Below are 20350 nucleotides of genomic sequence, written 5' to 3'. Positions count from 1 at the left end.
TATCTTAAAAACTATTTCATGGTTTTCCATTTTATTTCCTTGCAAATTGTTATTGTTATTGTTATCTTATGTAAAGATATTAGTATGGTATGAAGTCCTAAAAACTATAGAATTACCATTGTAAAAATTATATTAAGATATTACCGTGGCAGATGGCAAAGAAACATCGGTATAATTCAGATTTTAGTCTCCTTCGGCACTCAAACAGAAGTTTTTCTTCTTTCATCAGGGTGAAGTTCCTTCACTCGTTCACTCAAGTGTCTGTTTAATCTGCTGTATCCTGCGGTTAATGACCACTAAGATTACGGCACACAGAAATAACAATGATGGCCAACGACTATTACTATTAAGAATGCAGAAAGAAAGACAAATGATGCTATCTTCATCAGTCTAAATGAGCTACATTTCTGTCTGTCTGCACTCAGTCCAAGTCAAACAGAGACACAGGGAGACAGTGTTGGGTTCGACTAGGAAAACTGGCTTAGCAGACCAAAGAAAATATGAACAGACTTTCTTTAGATAGCTCTCTTTAAGAAAAACAAGAACACTGTATGTGTGTGTTTGTGTGTGTGTTTGGATTGGCATGTGAGTGTTTGTATGCATGACGGTTTGTTGTGTTTCCGCATATTTCATATTGCATAAATTGCATATTTCAATGCAAATGCTTGTAGCTACACAAGTTTGATTTCATGCATTGCTACATTAATAAATGTGTCTGACCAAGTTGCATTCTCAGTGTTGTCACAAGGAGCATTATAGATGTGTGTAAACTTCTACGGTCAGTATACAAACTACTACAGTCATGGCAAAGTTAGTTAAACCGTTGATGTGTTTATATCTATCCTCCTGAATAATAACACATTCAGTTTAAATCCACAGGAAACATTATCACCCCCTTGAGTTCCAACGTTTTCTACTGTGACAATAATGCAATAGCTATATTTATATCCAAATATGCAAATTAATTGTGCCAATATTTGAGATGGTGTGCAATGAGATCGGTCCATTGGTTAGTCCAGTTATCAATCACATCATCTGTTGAGGCAGTCATGTGAGTTTTCGATTTAAATGTGTTTCCATCATAGTTTAAGTAAAAATGTTCTTACCAAAAAAAAAAAAATTAATAATGATCCACCTCATACCATACATTTTTTTTTTTTTTTATGTACGTTTTAAGATTTATGTACATCTTGGCATTTCCATCAAATTTTCCAAAGTTACGTGTATGGAAACATAGCTATTAAAGGAAAACGCAGACTTTTTGGGACTTTAGCTTATTCACCGTATCCCCCAGAGTTAGATAAGTCCATACATAGCCTTTTCATCTCCGTGCGTGCCGTAACTCTGTCTGACGCACCCACCGCTAGCCTAGCTTAGCACAAAGATATTGTGCTAAGCTACTCCGCCCAAGTAGCAGTGCTTCGCCTTCTGAGAATATAGTTCCCAGTATGTATACGGTTAGAAGAGGGCTGTGTCTCATGTGACCTTGTTATTTGTACACGCTGTGACTATACAAACTATATTTTGTCACTTATTGGGAGCAGTATGCTAGCTGGAGCCATTTACCTCCAGTCTTTCTGCTAAGCTAGGCTAGCGGTGTGTGCATCAGACAGAGTTACGGCACACACAGAGATGAGAAGGGTATGTATGGACTTATCTAACTCTGGGGGATACTGTGAATGATACGGTAATGTCCCAAAAAGTTGGCGTGTTCCTTTAAGGCACATTAAGGGTCAGATTTACTAAACAGGGCAAATTAACACAGCGCAATTCCAAAAAAGTGCCATTGGGAGTGGAAAGTTCTGCTCGTGATCTACTGACGACTGGCAAATTAAAGAGCACCGACGCAGCGGATAATTTACATAATGACCACAATCTACCATAAGAACTGCAAATTAGTGTCTGGTTTAAGACATGCTTTTTTGGGGTGGTAAATAATGGTGTAAATACCAGTAAATTGACGAGCCCAAAACTTAGTGAATCCCGGTGCATGATTATTTTAAATACTCTCCTCCCATAAATTTTGCATCTGAAAGGGAAACTCCAACAAAATATGCAATAAGATCAGCCGCAAAAATAACTGTGTCCACGCCTTTACAGCTCCAGTTTTTCACTGCGTGTCTTTGATAAAATCCAGTAGTTTGAGGGTTTGCGCTGGATCAAGCTGTTAAAAATGGCACTAAGTATCACTTTGAAATTGCACTCTTGCAGAGTGTTGACCAGGCATGTGTACTTGTGTCGAGTGTGTTTCTGGTCTTACACTCATCATCCCTCCATCACCACAGGAATGCTAAAGCCACTTCCTCATCCTTCATTTCCTTTCCTTCTCTGTTGCTCTGATAGCAGGCTGGTTGAACCGTGAGTCCGAGTTTGAGCTGTAATCATTTAAAGCTGTCTCTCTATGAGTGTTTCTAATGTGGGGGTGTTCGACGGGTTGGGGTTTGGTTTGATGAGTTTGTTTTTGACTGTGACTGTATTATCTTTCAGAGTCATTCCATCTTTGGCTTTCTGAGTCATGGTTTAGTAGTGTTTATTAAGGCACGCATCACTTGTTGGTCATAGTTAACTTACGGTTAGTGTTTTGTAAAAAAAAAAAAAAAAAAAAATTCACCTGCTGGACCATAAACCAGGTGAAAAAAAAATCCCACAGATGTGCACTGAAAGAGAGATGCGATCCACGTCTACAGAGCAGAATGCATTCGCTGTGTTGAATTAAAGTTCAGTAAATTCTTCTTCCTGTCATTACAATTCAACTTCCAGTGCGTTGTTGCCAATTCAATTTATATGCACGCTCATGAACTGAAAAGGATTCGGTTCTTCGATTCTGAATTTTGCTCAACCCTGAAGTCTCTCTAGTGTCCTCAACTGCTTGAGGGAATTCATTTAAAAATCAATATCATGCAAAACATGAATAGCAATTTTTTTTACATTTACATTAAAAGAATACAGCAAATACTCTCCTGTCAGTCAAAAACACATTGAGCTACTGACGTTGTGTGGACGATGTTAGACGCTGTGTCGCAGTGCTTCATCGCGCCCTTAATGGCTTCAGCATCTGTGTTTGGGAAAGGGTCTGAAAGTCCAGATGTGGCCAATAGCTTCAGGCTGCAGCTTTTCCCAGTTCCTCTGCATCCGGAATGGAACTTTCTGGCATTCTCTGGTGACATCTCTCTGGCTCCGAGTCACTCGAAGTCTGCCCGAAAAGTTATAAACATGACCATAAAGTCAAAATTGTGCAGTGCTTTGGAGAATTACGAGAAACTGGGAGAAAAAGGAGGCGAACTTTAACTTGTGGATTCGCCTGTTTAATGTGGGATGTTTCTAAATGCTTTTTTTCCATAACAATTCATCCTTAATGAGTTGAGAGGAGAGAACAGTTAATGGGAGTGATGCTGCCTCCCACATGAAACACACTCGCTGCTCCTCCTCACCACACTTATTTCTGCACTCCTCACAGATGCTTTTACAAACCAGCAGCCTGAAACCCCAGACACGCCGTCAGCCTATACGCCCCAAAAACATGGGTGTACAAACAATTTTCACTCAGAAATTGCTAGTAAATTATCATTAACGCATTACATTAAACATGAAATTTTGAAGTATTTATAGCATTTTCTTGTAAAACATATTCCAATAATCTTTGTTTTACTTGCAGCTTTGAAAAATATATTTTTACAGTGTACATTAATACGACATGAAAACAAACCTGACGGCTGACTGAATTCAGAGGATCTTACAATTACATTAATTATGAGGTGACAATTCAGAGATTTTATTTAGACATAGAAACTGTTTACCAAAAAGAATCTATGCACTGCTTTATTGTTAATTTTAACAAAATGCTTAATTGTTACACTAATTCACCATTGTATTCTCTTGCTAAATGTTGAGAACAAAACATATAATTACATGGCTATTGATTTTTTTTACCACAATGATCAAAGGGGAGAGGCTTTATTAAAATAAATTTTCCCTCGCTTAAAAATTGGTGTATAGTCTATAAAATTTTAACTCAGAAATTGCTAGTAAATTTTACAAATAATTACAAAATATATTACAAAATATAACAACAAATAACAGATTGAATTAATCATGAAATTTTGCTGTAGAAAAACTGAATTAGTATTTTCTTGTAAAGCATACTTTATTTAAAACTTTATAACAATGTTTTTACAGTGTATGAGTTTAACAAAGATCTGAATGATTTTGACTAGTCAGAAACTCATAATACCGGTAATTCTGACATGAACGCACCATTAACTTTAGTATTCATAGTATTTAATTTTCTTTATTTCTATATTCATTTAATCACTTATGGGTTTTTAAAATTATTTTAATATGTTCCTTGAGGTTCACTTATAATGGTAATAAAGTGTTTTGCACGCACACAAAAATGATTATTTTCAAGCTTCATTCTGACTGTCTGAAATGGTGTTTTTAAGGGGCGGTTCCTTTAATGCTTGTCAGTAAACGGCCACTGTTTGTTATGATAAGCTTCTGTCATTGCATAGGAAACCGTATCAACGCCCACTCGCTATTGCATGTGAGTAAGTGTTTTGAAAACATTATCCATATAAAACCGTCATTTACAGACAAAGCATTATGAAATAATTTACTTACAGTTTGTGATGAAGCTGCTGTCCAGTAATTGGCTGCTTCATCTTTCAACAAAAGTTGCTTTGCTAACTCTCAATTACACTGTGCTTCACTGACAAAACTAAATGCTCCGAACAAACATATGCTCCTCTGACGCGATCCGGGACGCCATTGAATAAACCATCCACTTGTTTCCGACACTAGTATCCTTCTGAAGTCTGTTCAGAGACACTAATGAGTTGTTTAAACTGGACGCGTAAAGCGAACGCTCTTTCGCTCTTCCATGTGTCCTGTTGTGGACAGACTCAAGTGCGTGGAGTAAGTATATCAGAAACTGAAAACGCATCTGTATAGTCATCTGTATCCAGTGTAGACAGTGTCACTGATTATAATGGGTTCTGTTTGCTTTTTTTTTGTTTTTTTGCCTTTCAACCAGAGCGTTCAAATCAGAGGCTAAAATCAGGCTTGGAAAAATGCCCTTTATTTCTAAATTATGACTTTTTTTGATGTAAAAAATCATAATTACATTATAAGGGCACCCCAGGAAACATTATAAAAGAATAAAATAATCCAGTTCATGGCCCCTTTAACACATTTCTCCTTATATAGAACTTTTTTGGACATAAAATTGAGTCTAGAATTCTAGAGTTCTTTACAGAACCCCACTGAACCTTGTTAAAGAGAGTATGTAGAAGATGAGATCAGCTTACATGAGTAGTAGACTTTATGTCTACTTAGTGTTGACCGAATTTGAGTAAGAGGGTGATTGGAAAATATCTTGCTGGTCTCTTGTGGTTTTAGGTAGTGGGAAACCAAACTGACCAAGGATAACCATGAAAGAGATGGACAGTGTTGGAGTAACAAAGTGAAAGGGCTTCAAGATGGATGTGAGATAAAATGGATGTGAGGAAATAAAATAAAATGTTAGAAATCGTCCACTCTGAGAAACTACAACAATCCCCATCTCTGGTCTTTTTCTAATTTTCTCAATGTTTTGAGTTTGTGCTGAACCATTTCCTGCTGTTGTTGCGCAAGTAATTTAGTGGGAGTTTTTTTTTTTTAAATTCATTTCATTTAGTGTGTGTGGTAATGATTTTTTTCTTGATGGGGTCCTATTATACTTTTTTTACATTTTCAACTTTCTTTAATGTGTAATATTGCTGTTTGAGGATGAAAAAAACGTCTTCAAAGTTACAAAGCACAAAGTCAATTCAAAGGGAGTTATTCTGTATATTAGTAAGCAGTTTCTGAACTCCCTGAAACGCCTCGATTGTAGTCTTGAGTTTTCTTCCTGGAACGAACACGTCACAATATTCCTCATTTAAATAATTAATATTTATGCAAAATAAAGGGGACGGGGCCTGATTGAGTTAATAGTGTGTTGAAACTCTCGGTTATGGTAAGGGGCGGGACATTTCACAAACGCTTGAAGCGGTTGACCAATCAGAACACACTGGGCCAGCTGACCAATCAGAGCACATTGCACTTTTCGGAAGGAGGGGCTTCATAGAGACAGGAACTAAACAGAGCGTCACAGACAGACTGGGAAGAGAGGAGCTGCAACAATGTAAAATATGTGCAAAATACTGTGTTTTTCTTTTTGAACATTCAAGCATGAAAACCTATTCTAGTAGAGCCCAAAAACAAAATCAAGACTTTCAAAAAGGGCATAATAGGTCCCCTTTAAAACATCAGGGCAACTTTAAAACAGAGATTTAGTTTTGGCAAAAACTGTAATTCAGCCATGAGTCGTACACCAATATTCAATAAATATTTTTGTAACACTTTACTATAAAGTCCCATTAGTTAATGTTAGTTAATACACTAGCCAACTGTTTATTGTTGGTTCATTTTAGGTCCGTTAAATAATATTAACACCTACTTTTGATTTTAATAATAGCAAATTTTAAAATGTATTAATAAATGCTTTAGAATAATTTGAAGTGTTAGTTCATGTTAACTTATTCAGTTGTCTAATGTTAGCAAAGAGAACATAAATGCTACCATAATTATTATAATAATAATAATAATAATAATAAACAGTTTTCTGACAATTATTGTAATAAGTTTAACTGTAAACTGTTTATTAATGGCAATGTTCAACATCATTGATATTGAATTTAGATTCTAATACAGATATAAGGTTACTAGTGTGTGTATTTGTTAATTTACAATGAATTTAAATGTGATTCATCCAATCAGACATTAGAGCCGAAACAGTCTGTTTAATAAAACAGCATGAAATGGGAGTGGATGTTTTTCTGGACAGTGTGAAACTGTGCTTGGAATGCTTTGTTTTTATTTTCTTCTTTTGTTCTGCATCTCCTGTTGGAAATCACACAAATGTTTTCAACTTCAACTTTCATTTGGGGTGAATTATCCCTTTAAAGAGATTGAGGCAATCGGTTTCCACGACTGAAATGAGTTATCCTAACTTGTTGGGTTTTACAGTGTAGTAAAAAGTCTTTGCTTCGTATTACAGATCTTAACAAGATTCAACTAAGATTGCAGATTGGTTGTTTTTGTCTTTGTTTTCCATTGTAAAATATCTGCAAACTGCCCTCTAGAAGTGTTTTGTTGTTCCCTGAGGGAGTTGATGGGGGTTTGGGGATCAACATCACCGTCTCATCATCCCAGGGGAAAGCAGGGATAGAAAAAGAGAAACGTTTATTTTAACAGGGACACACTGGATCAGTTTTCCCACAGCCTGTGCCAAAAGTTTAGCTCTGGGAGGGCTGATCCTAAAGCAGCGCCCACCTTTAATAAATGCTAATCGAGAACAGGAAGACGGGATGAGAGTTACATGTGTGTGTGCACACGTGTAGGAGCTGGCCGTCCTCCAGACAGATAACCATCTCTGTGTTTGGCCCGAGACCATGCTGCTTTTTTCATAACTAGCGATAAGAGCCTGTGAACCTTTTGTACGGTGAGATTAGATGTGATGAATGGTTTGGGGTCAGTCCTCTCGCTGCGTCAGTCTTCTCTCCAGTGTTCGTAAAGTGAGGGAAGTACGGTATCCTCTATAATAACATTAGAGCTCCATACACTTAATGTATGTGCTGGTCATCAAATCTGCTGACTCTGTCTTAAATGTGTTTGCTCTGAGGAAGATGATCAGAGGTGAATAAAGAAGTTAAAGTCACACTGAAATCAAAATTGACCTTTTTTTTTATGGAATATTGCAGTGTTTATTGTGAATGATTATACGTCCACCTCATTATTTTCATGAGAACTCTTTAATCAAAAAAACCTGCTGCAACATCTCTTCTCTTCTCTTCTCTGATGATATGTTTACTAGCATGAGGGCGGGACAACCTGTCACTCACATGAGATCCACCAATAGCAAACCACAACCAATCCAATCAATTCCCCATGGACAAAATCAAGTTCCACCCTACATATTTTCTTGTTCAAGAAGCCATTTCACTCGGATATACATTTCAATAGGGAACAGACATAGCCTAGATACACAGATACTTTGTCAAACATTTTACTCAATTAAAAGTATCTTGATAAAAAAAAACATTGAGTGAAAATAAAGTTTCCATCATTCAATGTTCATTCAGTTGTACATAAGTACTTAAAAGTTGATTTTGAAAAGAAGAAACAGATTTTTCTTATTTTGATTCATGCTATGGTTATTTAAATAAGTATGTGTTTATAGTAGTGAAGTTCTATTACTCAAATACTTTTACACCTCTAAAGATGTTATTGCTCAAATGTTGCTCTTTCATTGCTCAGGAGACTTAAAGAGATTGGTCCCCAAAAATGAACATTCTGTCATTATTTACTCATGCCCTCATGTTGTTTCGAACCAGTATGGCTTGCTCTCTTTTGTGGAAAAAAAAGAGCTCTGATTCAACATTGTCTGAGATGTTTATACCAAAACACCCTAGCAACTGCTCAGCATCATGCTATCAACCCAAAATAGCATAGGAATTGCCAAGCAATGCTCTAGCAACCACCTAACAATGTCAAACAACCACTCAGAACACTTTGGCAACTGCATAGCAACACCCTGGCAACCATCTAGAACACATAAGCAAGCAAGCAAGGCTTTATTTATATAGCAGCTTTTTAGATGGTGTTAACAATGTGCTTTACAGAAAAGAAAAGCATGTACTGTATATGCATTCACAGAAAAGAAACAAGCAGACAAAGAAAAAAATCCATTGATGATAAAAATTCAAATCCTCAAGGAATGGCTCTAGTAATACTTTTTAAAAGTGCATAGTCTAGTTCCTGAGTCTAGTTCCCTCAATGTGGCTCTGTTATACTGTGAATGTGTTGTCTCATCACCACACGGAGAGGACAGCAACGGACGCACTCTGTGTTTCGCAACATTTCAGGAGCTCTGGCGTCCGAGGGGGATTTTTGGATGATTTTATTCCTGGTCTTGGTGGTCTGCGTGTCTCTCACACACCCACGCTGAATCTATACACATGTTCCCGAACACACACAGGAAGCAGGAGGCCCTGCAGCTGAAGTCAAAGAACAACATCTAAAATTGTTTCTTTTCTCAGTGCCTTTGTTTTTCTTTTTCCCACTTTTCTTTCAAGGCTGTGTATGTTTCCCAGGAGTCCATGCAGAAGAACAGACAGCAGTTTTGGTGACTCTCCCCCCCCCCCCCAAACTGGCTCCCACTTCATCAGTGCGGCGCTGCCAGATGTTTAAGGAAAACAATCTCCCGTACAAAGATAATCCCAGCAGAGACGAGCAGCTTGGGGGTAGTTTATATGGGTGCAGGAACGACGGTCCTTGCGGAAGCCGTGTTACGTCTGGTGGGAATTCTGGGATGTATCTGTTGTGTGACAAAATGACACATTTGAGAGTGTTAGCAGGAGCTCGGGACGCTGGGAAGGGTCAGACGAGCATGCAGTTCCCATCCCATCACCCCCACATATACACTCTCTAAAGACACTCAGACACTACATCTGTTTATATTAAGTAAACCAATATATCATGATAGAATGATAGAGCTATTTGACTCAGCCATCCGTATAACTAGTGTTCACTATGACTATACAGTAAGAAACTACCTAGCAACCACCCAGAATGCCTTTGAAACCTTACATCAACTCTCAAAAATGCTTACAGTGCATTATAAGCTGCATAGCAATGCCTTGGTAACCACCCATAATATATTTAAAACTGCGTAACAACACTCTAAAATGCTTAGAAAGCCTTTGCAACTGCATAACAATTTACTGGCAACCACCCAGAACACCTTTGAAACCTTATAGCAACACTCTAAAATGCTTTGGACACTCAGCAATTGCATAGCAATGCCCTGGCAACCTCCCAGAATGCTGTTAAAACTGCACAGCAACTCTTTAAAATTTAACTGCTAGAACCTTGACTACTGACAGCAACACCCTAGTAACCATCCAGAACACCTTAAAGCCACACCGCAACACACTAAATTGCTTAGAACACTTCAGCACATGCATAGTAACGCCCTGGCAACCACCCAGAACATCTTAAAAAGCATGTAGCAACACTATAAAATGCTCGGAATGCCTTAGCAACCACCCAGGGCACCTTAAAAAACACATAGCAACACTATAAAGTGTGCTTAGTATGCCGTAGCAACTGCATAGCAACACCCTGGCAACCACCTAAAACAGTTATACTGCGATCTCACCTGCATTCTTGAAGGATTTCTGGCTTTTCATGTTGTAAAGCTGGTGTTTCTGTCATGCATGCTAATTTAATGTATGAAGTCAACAGTGCCAGGCGAGGGTGGTTGATAGTGTCAGCATTAGATTTCCATTGTATTCTGTAGTATAATTGTTTTAGCTTGAGCTCTTTTCAGTGATCTGATGGCTTCTGCATGAGTCTGTGGTCTCTCTGACGCAGGTTGGCCACAGTGAAGCTTTTCTAGAGCCCAGAGAGACGTTAGCATGAAAAAGAGCCCGTTCTGACATGGACCTCAGCCTCATTCTGGCCTCTCTCTCTCTCTTTCCTTCAGAGCTACCGTTCTTTAGTCTTTCATATTCTTCTTCTTCTGTTTTTTAGCCAGAATTTCTCTCTCTCTCTCCCTCTGAAAGGGTTTGATTCAAAGCTCTTTTCATTGCTGGGCTGCTTGGCAGCGAAATATTCCACCGTATTCATCTCTCCTTTTTTTCAGATGTTATGTTTTTTTTCCTGTCGCTCTTGGTCTCACTGCAGCTTTCAGAGGACTCAGCACATTATAAAGCTAGAGAAGTAACTGCAGCTCACTAAACCTGATGCTTCTCATTTTAAAATGGCCTATTTTTATTTGCATTGACTTTGATTCCTTCAAAATAGTTGTATGCATTTTCAGAAGGATTTAAATGGTTCATTGACTCACAATGATGTGTATGTAAGCATGACTCCTGGGGTCTCTGTGTGCGTCCCCTGTGTATCGGAGATCATGAGAAAGTTTCCAAGTCTTTTCTGGGAATACACACTGGACAAACTCCTCCTAAAGCAACTATAACAGCACTTAAGGCTCCTTGTTCTCTTCTGTACGTCGCTCCTGAGGGACCGGCAGCATTTTATGAAGTGCGTTTTTATGAAGTTCAGTATATAAGTGACGAGAGAGAGTCTTAATGGGCATCTCGCAGGATTTGTGAGGGATGGTTGATTTTGATTGCTCCAGTGAGACAGTGATGATAGTTTTAAAAGACACAACAGCTATTGCCTGCTTCGAAAATGTTTTTAAAATAAAGTGTATGTGTTTACTGTTCTACTGTTAGGTCTAATACAGTTTGAGTAAAAACGACCAGAAAAATACTACATTGAGGTTTATGAGGGCAAAAAGGTTATTTCTTCCTGAAATCTGCTTTATTTCTTCCTGAAATCTGCTTTATTTCATGAAGCAACACTTGAGAACATCGAGTTTAATTGTGTGGCTAAAAATACCCATGATTAGATCACCCTACCAAACATATTTTATCAGTTAAGAACATTTCTCCAGAGTTAAGCATTTCACTCTTTTTCCAGTGACTCCCTCGAAGGATTCCTCCTCCGCTTTTTTTCCCTCCGCCTCTTCTCCGCGATATGTTCTTCCGCCCTCTCTGGTTTTTCCCACCCTGGTTTTGCACCCAGTGATCCAGCTATAACTGTTTCCAGACCTCCGAAAACACCCACCCCCACCCCACCCATCCATCCATCCATTTCCAGTTTCCACCCACAACAACCCCGTCCGATCAACCCCTGCGTTTACTCACTCACTCACACACACACTCATCCTGGTGGATTTGGCTCGTTGTGACCTCTGACCCCTTAGAACACCTTAAAAGGGATCAGATCTCTCATAATTGGAAAGATCCTGTAAACTTTAATTGTTTATTTGTGCTTTCAGGAGCACTGAAAGATACTCGCAGGCATTCTGGAAATAAACACATTTATCAAGTTTTTCAGTCTTTGTTAGTGGTGTAAGTCAATCCTTACTAGTACTATTGCAGAGGTATGATGTCATCAAACCTCTAAGTTTTAACACCAAGGATTCAAGTTAAGTGTGTACGTTGTCCTTCAGCGTTTGTGCTTAAATGGTTTTATTTATTTTACTTATTATTAATTTTTTATATATATATTTATATAATATTTTATTTATATTTATTTTTTTTATTTTTATTTATTTTTTTATGTGTCATTGTATTTATTTTGATGTTTTATATTGTTTTTTTATTTATACATTGATTCTTTTGTTCAATCACTCTCACTCATGCATTCATTAATTTATTGATTTGCACATTAATTTTTGTTCATTCATTCACTGACACATTCATTCATTTATTGATTCTCACATTGATTTGTTCCGTTCCTTTAATAATGCATGCATTCAATTATTGAATCTTAATTTGATTTGTTATTTATTTGTTTTTGTTTGTTTATTCATTCATTCATTCATTTTATTTATTTGTTGTTGTTTTAGTTTTTTTCTTTGTTTATATCTACAGTATATAAATGATACAGTAAAATATTATGTAATTTTTATTAAGCTGTTGTTTTGTTGGGAAGCTCATCGTTACCGTAGTAAATGCCAGTGAATGTGCCGCAGTGAAAAATGCAACAATAAGAGGGTTTGTGAAACATGCTTCTGTTTGTGTGCAGTCAGGCATGTGTGTCCCTCTCTGAAGCCTGTGTGAGAAGCGACCCGTGTGTTATTCCACAGCGATGGACACACAAGCAGCACATCCAGTCCGTTGAATGTAGATATGCAAGAAAATGAAAGAGCATATCATGGAAATATAGTCAGGAACTCTTTGTATATTCTTTCATGCGCATGAGTTTTTAAAAGGACTTCCCTAGAGGAATATGACAAACTGAGGAATATTCTCTTTTGTAAAAATAAATGTTGAGGTAAGTTGAGTAAGATTGCCGTTTCCTTTGGCTTTGAGGCGAATCAATCCTGAGTTGTTTTTCCTCCGTCTGCAGAGTCTAAACGTGTCCTGCTCTGGAAGACAGCATGAAGAGTTTCACCATCAGCCGCTTCCAACTGACTGCCATGACAACAGGTAACAGACTAAACAAACCCCAAAATAATGACTTAGCCAAATAAACCCAACCTAAAGCTCAGTGTATTCATGCCTGACTCTCGACGGCTTCTGTGTTTAATCTACAGACCTCAAAAAACATTCTGCTTATTTGACACTTTTGGTTATTAAAAACTAATTTCTGAAACATTAACTGATTTGGAAATCTAATTTATAGATTCTCACATGAAGATATTTTGTAGATTAAAAAGCCGTTTCAAGTCAAGACAGCTGGTAGATATCACCATGCTTCCCCTGTTGATTAATCAATCACACAGTATATTAAGACAAATGTGCTGTATTAAAAGAAAGGGATTAAAATTTTAAATCTAATTAATTACACAGTGTGGCGATTAATTAATCGCACATCAAATTACCCCCAATTAAGTGGAGATTTGTGAATCAGTGCAGGAGAAAAAACTCACAACCTTTTAAGATATGTAGTGTAACTGAAATCTACAGATGCAAATAGATAAAGTTTAATAAAATAAACACTTATTTTGGATGTTTTCTCTCCACTAGTCTTTAGTGTCTTGAAAAAAAATAGCTACAAAACTTGTTAATCCCATAATTCTCATTGAGGACCCTTTTCTTTATAAGTTAATGTAGAGCAGTAGTGAAGTTTTACTAATCTGAATAGGCTTTATGCCGAATGTCACATGAACAAACAGGAAACCGGGTCTCATCGCATCCGCTTGTTGGAGAAATTGTTAAAGGCAGTTCGAACTGACGGCGATATCTATGGACGTTTTAAAGGCAATCAGCTAACCTAGCTAGTTCTTTTCATTGTTAGAGTTTTTTATTTGATTTAAATATCTAAATGTTAGTGATAAAAATAAAAATAAAATCTTTTAGATATCAGTCTGGAAATGCGATGGACATACTCATCTCTTCTCATCTTGGGTAAAAACAAAGCGCATACAAATGACCTGAAACGGAAGCGATGCAACCTGTTTTACAGAAGACGGTAGTTTGTTGCGCAATAACCCCCATCCTGGTGTGTTGGTGTTGTGTGTGTGTGTGTGCAGGTTTGGTTCTGCTCTGTCTGGGAGGTTCAGGTCTGGAACTCAATCCCAGCGTTCCACAGGTCATCCTCTCCATCAACTCCTCCTTCACCATCACCTGCTCCGGCTGGAGGAACGTCACCTGGCACTACAAGCGGGAGGAGAATGTTCCGGAGTTTCACACCGAGGCGCGAAGTCCCACGTCCAGTGTTCTGAGTCTGGAGCAGGTGACGTGGACACACACCGGGGTTTATGTGTGCTCCGAGAACGGGACAAATGAGACCAGAGAGGTGGCTGTCTTTGTGCCTGGTAAGAGCATCAGTGTGTGTTACTCACGAAAACATTCAAAATTGGTTCATTAATACTCATAGACTACAAGTCAGGCAAGTTATATTTGAACATTTTAAGATTAGAACGGTAAATGTTAACATTGAAAACATTGGCGTTTTTAGGTAGTTTTGAATGTGATTTTCTCATATTAATTTTCACTCACATATTCATTCAATTGTTCGATTTGTTCATTCACTCATGCATTCATTTACTGATTCTCACATTGACTCTTTGGATCATTCACTTAACATTCATTCATTTATCGACTCTCACATTCTTTTATATGTTAGTTTTTTCACTTACACATTCATTCATATATTGATTTGCACATTTATTCATTTGTTCACTCATTTAAACATTATTTCATTTATTGATTCGCACATTAGTTTTGTTTATTCATTCACTCAAGCATCCATTCATATATTGATTCTCACATTGATTGTTTTTTTTTGTTCATTCACCCACACGTTCATTCACTTATTGATTCTTCCATTGATTAGTTCATTAATCACTCACACAATCAAGTCACCTTGATTTATATAGCGCTTTATACAGTACAGATTGTTTCAAAACCGCTTGTAATGTAGTGATAAACAGGAAAATAATGATCAATGATGCAAACATAATTCAATTCTCCTGTAAAGTAGCTCTAAAAAGACTATTGTCATTGTTCAGCTTAAGTCAGTTCAGTGTTGATTCAGTTCAGATGAACCGTAAAGTTCATCAATTATTAAATGAGTTCGATTCAGATCTGCAGAAAACAGTGATGTCATCATTCACTTTATTGATTCTCACATTGATTTGTTTGTTTGTTCACTCACACATTCGTGTATTTATTGATTCTCACACTCATGCATTCATTCATTTGATTTGTTCGTTCATTCACTCATGCATTTATTTGTTTACACATTGATTTATTAATTCTGTCTTCCTCAGATCCTGAGGTGTGGTTCCTCAAGAACGATCACAACATGGTGACTAAGACGCGAGAGGAAAGCACGATCCCGTGTCTGGTGACGGACCCGTCGATAAACGTCACTCTGTACGAGAAAGACACAGATATGGTCGTGGAGGGCTCGTACAACCCCAGTGTGGGCTTCACCGCTGCCCTGGACGACAGAAACTACATATGCAGAGGAGAGCTGAACGGCCTGGAGAAAGAGTCCATCCCATTCTACGTCTTCAGTATATTTGGTATATTTGCTCAAATGTTCTTTTAAGCTTTGAAAAGGGTAATTTTTTTGGTCTCTGATGTTTCGCTGAGTTCGCAGTCACGCTTCATTTAAAGGGGTGGTATAATGCCCTTTTCACAATATGTAAAATAAGTCTCTGATGTCCCCAGAGTGTGTATGTGAAGTTTTAGCTCAAAATACCCGACAGATATTTTTATATAGCATGTTAAAATTGTCACTTTTTGAGGGTGAGCAAAAATGCACCGTTTTTGTGTCTTTCCCTTTAAATGCAAATGAGCTGCTGCTCCCAGTACAGAGGGCGGAGCTTCAACAGATTGTGTCCTTTTACCTCACACAGACATGCACTGAAAATTTCAAAAACTTTTAGCCTTTTATGTTCAAACCGGAGTCAGACAATCATGGAGAGACTCAAGAAGAAGTGACAACATGTAGAAGCAACAGGACATTTCTGAATGGTTAGTTGATGAATTTATGTAGCTTATGTGTAGTTATCTTCTAGTCATTGATTAGCATATTCTGTCATGATAATCTATAAATCGTGTTCTGGGGGCGGGGTTTATGTAAATTTTAGGGTTTGTGATGTCACTAACCCGGGAGGAATGTTGTGTAGTCTCTACCAGCCGTTTGTTGTAGTCCTTAAAAAACTATTTCTTTAAAAGCAAATATCTCCCTTTGCTTTGAACTTTGAGCGTCGTAACTTAAGATATTGTTTATGCTCAAGTTGCTTAGAGTAAGTTAGAAAAGTAAGTTAGAAAAGTGAAATCATAATCAACCACCCCTCTAAGTATCAACTTTGTCTCAGATGTTTCTCAGGAATTAAAGCAGACTCAAATGAGTCACTAGTCATCATTCAGTAAGAGTGTAGAGCTATAAAATATGAAATACAGAATGAGAAATGATTGAGTGCACATTAAGATCCCTGACTTGCAGACTGCAAATCTGAGTAAAGTTTGATATATTGAGACACTTCAGCAAAGGTTTGCTCATCATTTAATTTAATTGCTGTATACACTGCAAAAAAAAAAGTACTTTTGTCTTGTTTTCCAGTAAAAATTAAACATTCTTAAATGGTCTGTCCTTTGGATGAGACATTAAACTGAAGTCCTGACTGTCTGTGGTCATCAAAAATCCTGTGGCACTTCTCATAAAGACTAGGGGTGTAACCCTGGTGTCCTGGCCAAATTCCTTCCATTGGCCCTTATCAATCATGGCCTCCTAATAATCCCTATCCTTTGAATCTGCTCTATCACTCTCTCTCCTCTCTCTTAGTTTTACAATCTCTTTATGAACTTTATGAAGCGTCAGAGTGTCAGTTGTGTAGCTTTCTAAAGAGGGACAGAAACTCTCAGATTTCATCAAAATGATCTTCATTTGTGTGCCAATGATGAACGGAAGTCTGAGAGTGAGTAAATAAAGACAATTGTTTTCTGAAAAACCGATTAAAATTAAGTGATATTTTGCTTAAAACAAGAACAAATATCTATCAATGGAGTCAGAAAAATAAAATAGTTTTCCCTTTGAATTAAGTTTCTTTTTCTGACCCCATTGGCAGATGTTTTTTCTTGTTTTAGGCATAAACTTTCTTAATTTTAATAATTTTTTCAGTAAACGATTAAGACTTAATATCTGGAGTAATTTTGCCTCTCAAGTAAATGTATCTTGATTTAAGAACATTTATCTTATATCCGTGATTTTTCTTTCCTATACATATGAATTAACTTGAGGTCTGCTAATGCCCTAATATTACAGACATTTATGACCAAATTTAGCATTCATGTATCAACATTACAGGCGATTATTTGCTAAATGAAGCTGTTCCGAGTTAAAACCCTCACTGATGGTTAAAAGATGAAGAGAGCCCATGTGTTACACATCTGTTCTCCTCCATTATCTGTGTCATCATTGAATGGACCAAGTCTACTTATAAACTCATCAGATGATTTGTTTTCTGTCAAACAATAGCCGTTTTTGTTCTTTCTTTCGCACACATGTCTTCAGCTCCCGAGACTCTGGAGCCCTACATCAACGCCTCCAAAACAGTCCTGAAACAGGGTGAGACGCTGAACGTTAACTGCACCGTTCACGGCGTGCAACTCGTCTTCTTCACTTGGGACTTTCCCAACAAAGACGTGAGTGGGCTGAAAATTAAATTCTTTGTTTTTTTATTTTTCCGTTCGAGCACTTAGAGCTCCCATGAGAAGGTCCACATGTTGAAATCACCTCAAGATGTGCGGCCACACCTCTCCCCTGACCGTTGTCATGAGGAACACGTGTTTTTATTAAGAAAAAAATCAAAAAATTATGGGGGAAAAAAGTGAAAAGCCAAAAGCAAGTTTGTAGCTGTAGTTTATGCATATCAGCATAATGAATATCACAGAATTTTTGAGGATTTTAATATCTAAGCATTCTTAAATCAAGATAAATTTACTTGAGATGCAAAATGATAAGATTTAAAATCTTGTTTTTTTATAATGTATCAAAATAAAGTGACTTTATGCTTAAAAATCCGAAAAATAATCAAGTTTTTAGGCAATTTTTTTAAAAGTATTAACTCAATTAATTTTTAACTTCTCAGAAAACAAGACTTAATATTTCATATTCCTTCTCAAGTAAATATATCTCGATTTAAGAAAGTTTAGAAATTTATACTGCTAAACAAGTCAACAATAATGAGTTGGAATACATTTTTTGCAGTGAGTGCAATTTAATCGCTTTGTCACATGCCCCAGCACAGCAAGGACACCAGATTCCCTGTTTTTTGGATACCCTTATCCTCATGAACACTTTATTCCCCCTTTTGGACATTTTTTGGTCATTTTATGTTTATTTTTATGTTAATAAACACCTCTCTGAGGGCTGACGCCACGCCCACAGTGTCTATCGTTTGCTCCTCACGCCACAATCTATACAGTATAATATATATACAGAATATATGCAGTGTGTATATCTCTGCAAAAATTTCTGACACTGATGCAAACCCCAATTTTTGACTTTCAGGAGGGGGACATTGAGGCCTTGACTGACGTCCTGTCGTCCATGAGCATGCGGTCCTGTCTCAACATCACAGGCATCTCGCTGGCCAGATCAGGACAGTATGTTTGTCATGTGCATGAGGGTGTGGGGGAACACACAGCTTCAGCCAGTATTGACATCACCGTTCTGGGTAAGACACCGTTCAGATATCACACAGCAGATTCATCAGGTTTACATTATTCTGTCTATAAATGCATATCATAAAGTTTGGCTACTCGTATCAGTGAATGTCAGCAACAGGGTTATTATTCTAACAATTTCTGAGTAAAAATTTAACTGATAAGAATGTAAAATGTGTACCTTTAAATGCAATGTCGCTTTGGATAAAAGCATCTGCCAAATGCATACATTTTTCAAATTAAATAAAAATTAAAAACATGCAAAACTTTTGCTATTTGAAATGAAAGTTTCAGAAATTAAAATGAACTTTAACTGAAATCAAACTTTAAAATGATTATTTATTATATTAGGTAATTATTTTGTATAATTTTATTTTTAAAATGTTTTATACAATATTTAATTTTATTCTATTTTGATTTAGCTTGATGTACTAAAATAACTAAAAATGAAATATATATAGACATATATATGAAAAATATTAAAAAAGATAAAACGATATTTACTTTGATATCTATTTTTATAATATCTGTTACAATATTTATTATTTTGTATAATATTTAATTCTATTATTAATGTTATTTTAATTTCTCAATGTTTTATAAAACATTTTCACTTAGATTAACGTACTAAAATAACTAAAACTGAAATAAAAAAGATATATATAGAGACATTAAAAAACAAACTAAAACTAATAAAAATACAAAAAAACAAATAACTAAAATACTTTTACTAAAATAAAAGCAGAAAATATAAAAATAAAAACTAATTCAAAATATTAATAAAAGCTATAATAGTATCTCAATGCTAAAATAACACTGGTCAGCAGCACCATTTGCTCAGTTTTCTGGTGAAAGCAGAGCTGTTGAAGAGCGGTCTTCATCATCTGATGTGTGCATGAGCTCAGAAATCTGGATGGCTTCTTTTCAATGATGCTTTGATGTAAACGCTAATTAAATCAGCATTCCTCGCTTTAAAACAAGCCCTCAGTCTCACAGCATCTCCTGTGGTGGAAAACTGGCTGTGATATTTGTGCTCCGTCACGATGCGTGTGAATGCGGACCTTCTGCTGAAGGGAGTAAGTTATGTTTATATTTAACATTATGAAACCACAGCATCCAAACAGCCGTAGACAGGAACCCTTGAGGAACGAGAGTTAGAGGAACTGATGTAGATCAATGCAGATCTTTGTTAAAGTGTCAGCAGCACTTGCACACGCAGCATTTTGCCTCAACACACAGGATGCTGCAACGTTTATGAAGAAAGTGCTTTTAGCACCTGAACATTTATATCATGATCTATCAGCCCTGAGTGAGTGCACACTTATGGAATATTAAATAGATTATGTAAGAAGATCAGCAAGCAAAACCCATTCTGTCTTGCTCAGGATTTCATCATTTGGATTTGACACCAGCATTCGAAAGTTTGCCGTTGGTAAAACAATTTTAATGGTTTTGAAAAGTCTCTTATGCTCACCAAGGCTGCATTTATTTAAGTAAAGTATATTAAAATAAAGTATCATACAGTAAAAACAGTAATATTGTGAAATATCAACATACAGTACCAGTCAAAA

At 36.8% G+C, this 20350-nt stretch overlaps 1 protein-coding gene across 3 annotated transcripts in view; it reads left to right on the top strand.

Annotated features, from left to right (window-relative positions):
- The window catches only part of pdgfrb (platelet-derived growth factor receptor, beta polypeptide), a 45624-nt gene that overhangs the window by 4345 nt on the left and 20929 nt on the right, over window positions 1–20350 (top strand). For 2 of the 3 annotated variants that reach the window (XM_084133118.1, XM_084133117.1), the window contains 5 exons: window positions 13003–13082; window positions 14129–14413; window positions 15371–15628; window positions 17626–17756; window positions 18625–18790. In XM_084133118.1, the coding sequence (XP_083989244.1) occupies window positions 13034–13082; window positions 14129–14413; window positions 15371–15628; window positions 17626–17756; window positions 18625–18790 (889 nt within the window). In that variant the 5' untranslated portion in view covers window positions 13003–13033. Of the gene's footprint in view, window positions 1–12678; window positions 12928–13002; window positions 13083–14128; window positions 14414–15370; window positions 15629–17625; window positions 17757–18624; window positions 18791–20350 lie in introns of those variants that run through there. The other variant, XM_084133119.1, reaches the window with a different exon arrangement.

This window comes from Abramis brama (genome assembly GCF_963993115.1).
Source record: "Abramis brama genome assembly, chromosome: 13".
In the NCBI taxonomy this organism is placed as follows: domain Eukaryota; kingdom Metazoa; phylum Chordata; class Actinopteri; order Cypriniformes; family Leuciscidae; genus Abramis; species Abramis brama.
Note: the sequence above shows the minus strand (reverse complement) of the source record. Positions and strands in the feature narration are given on the sequence as shown.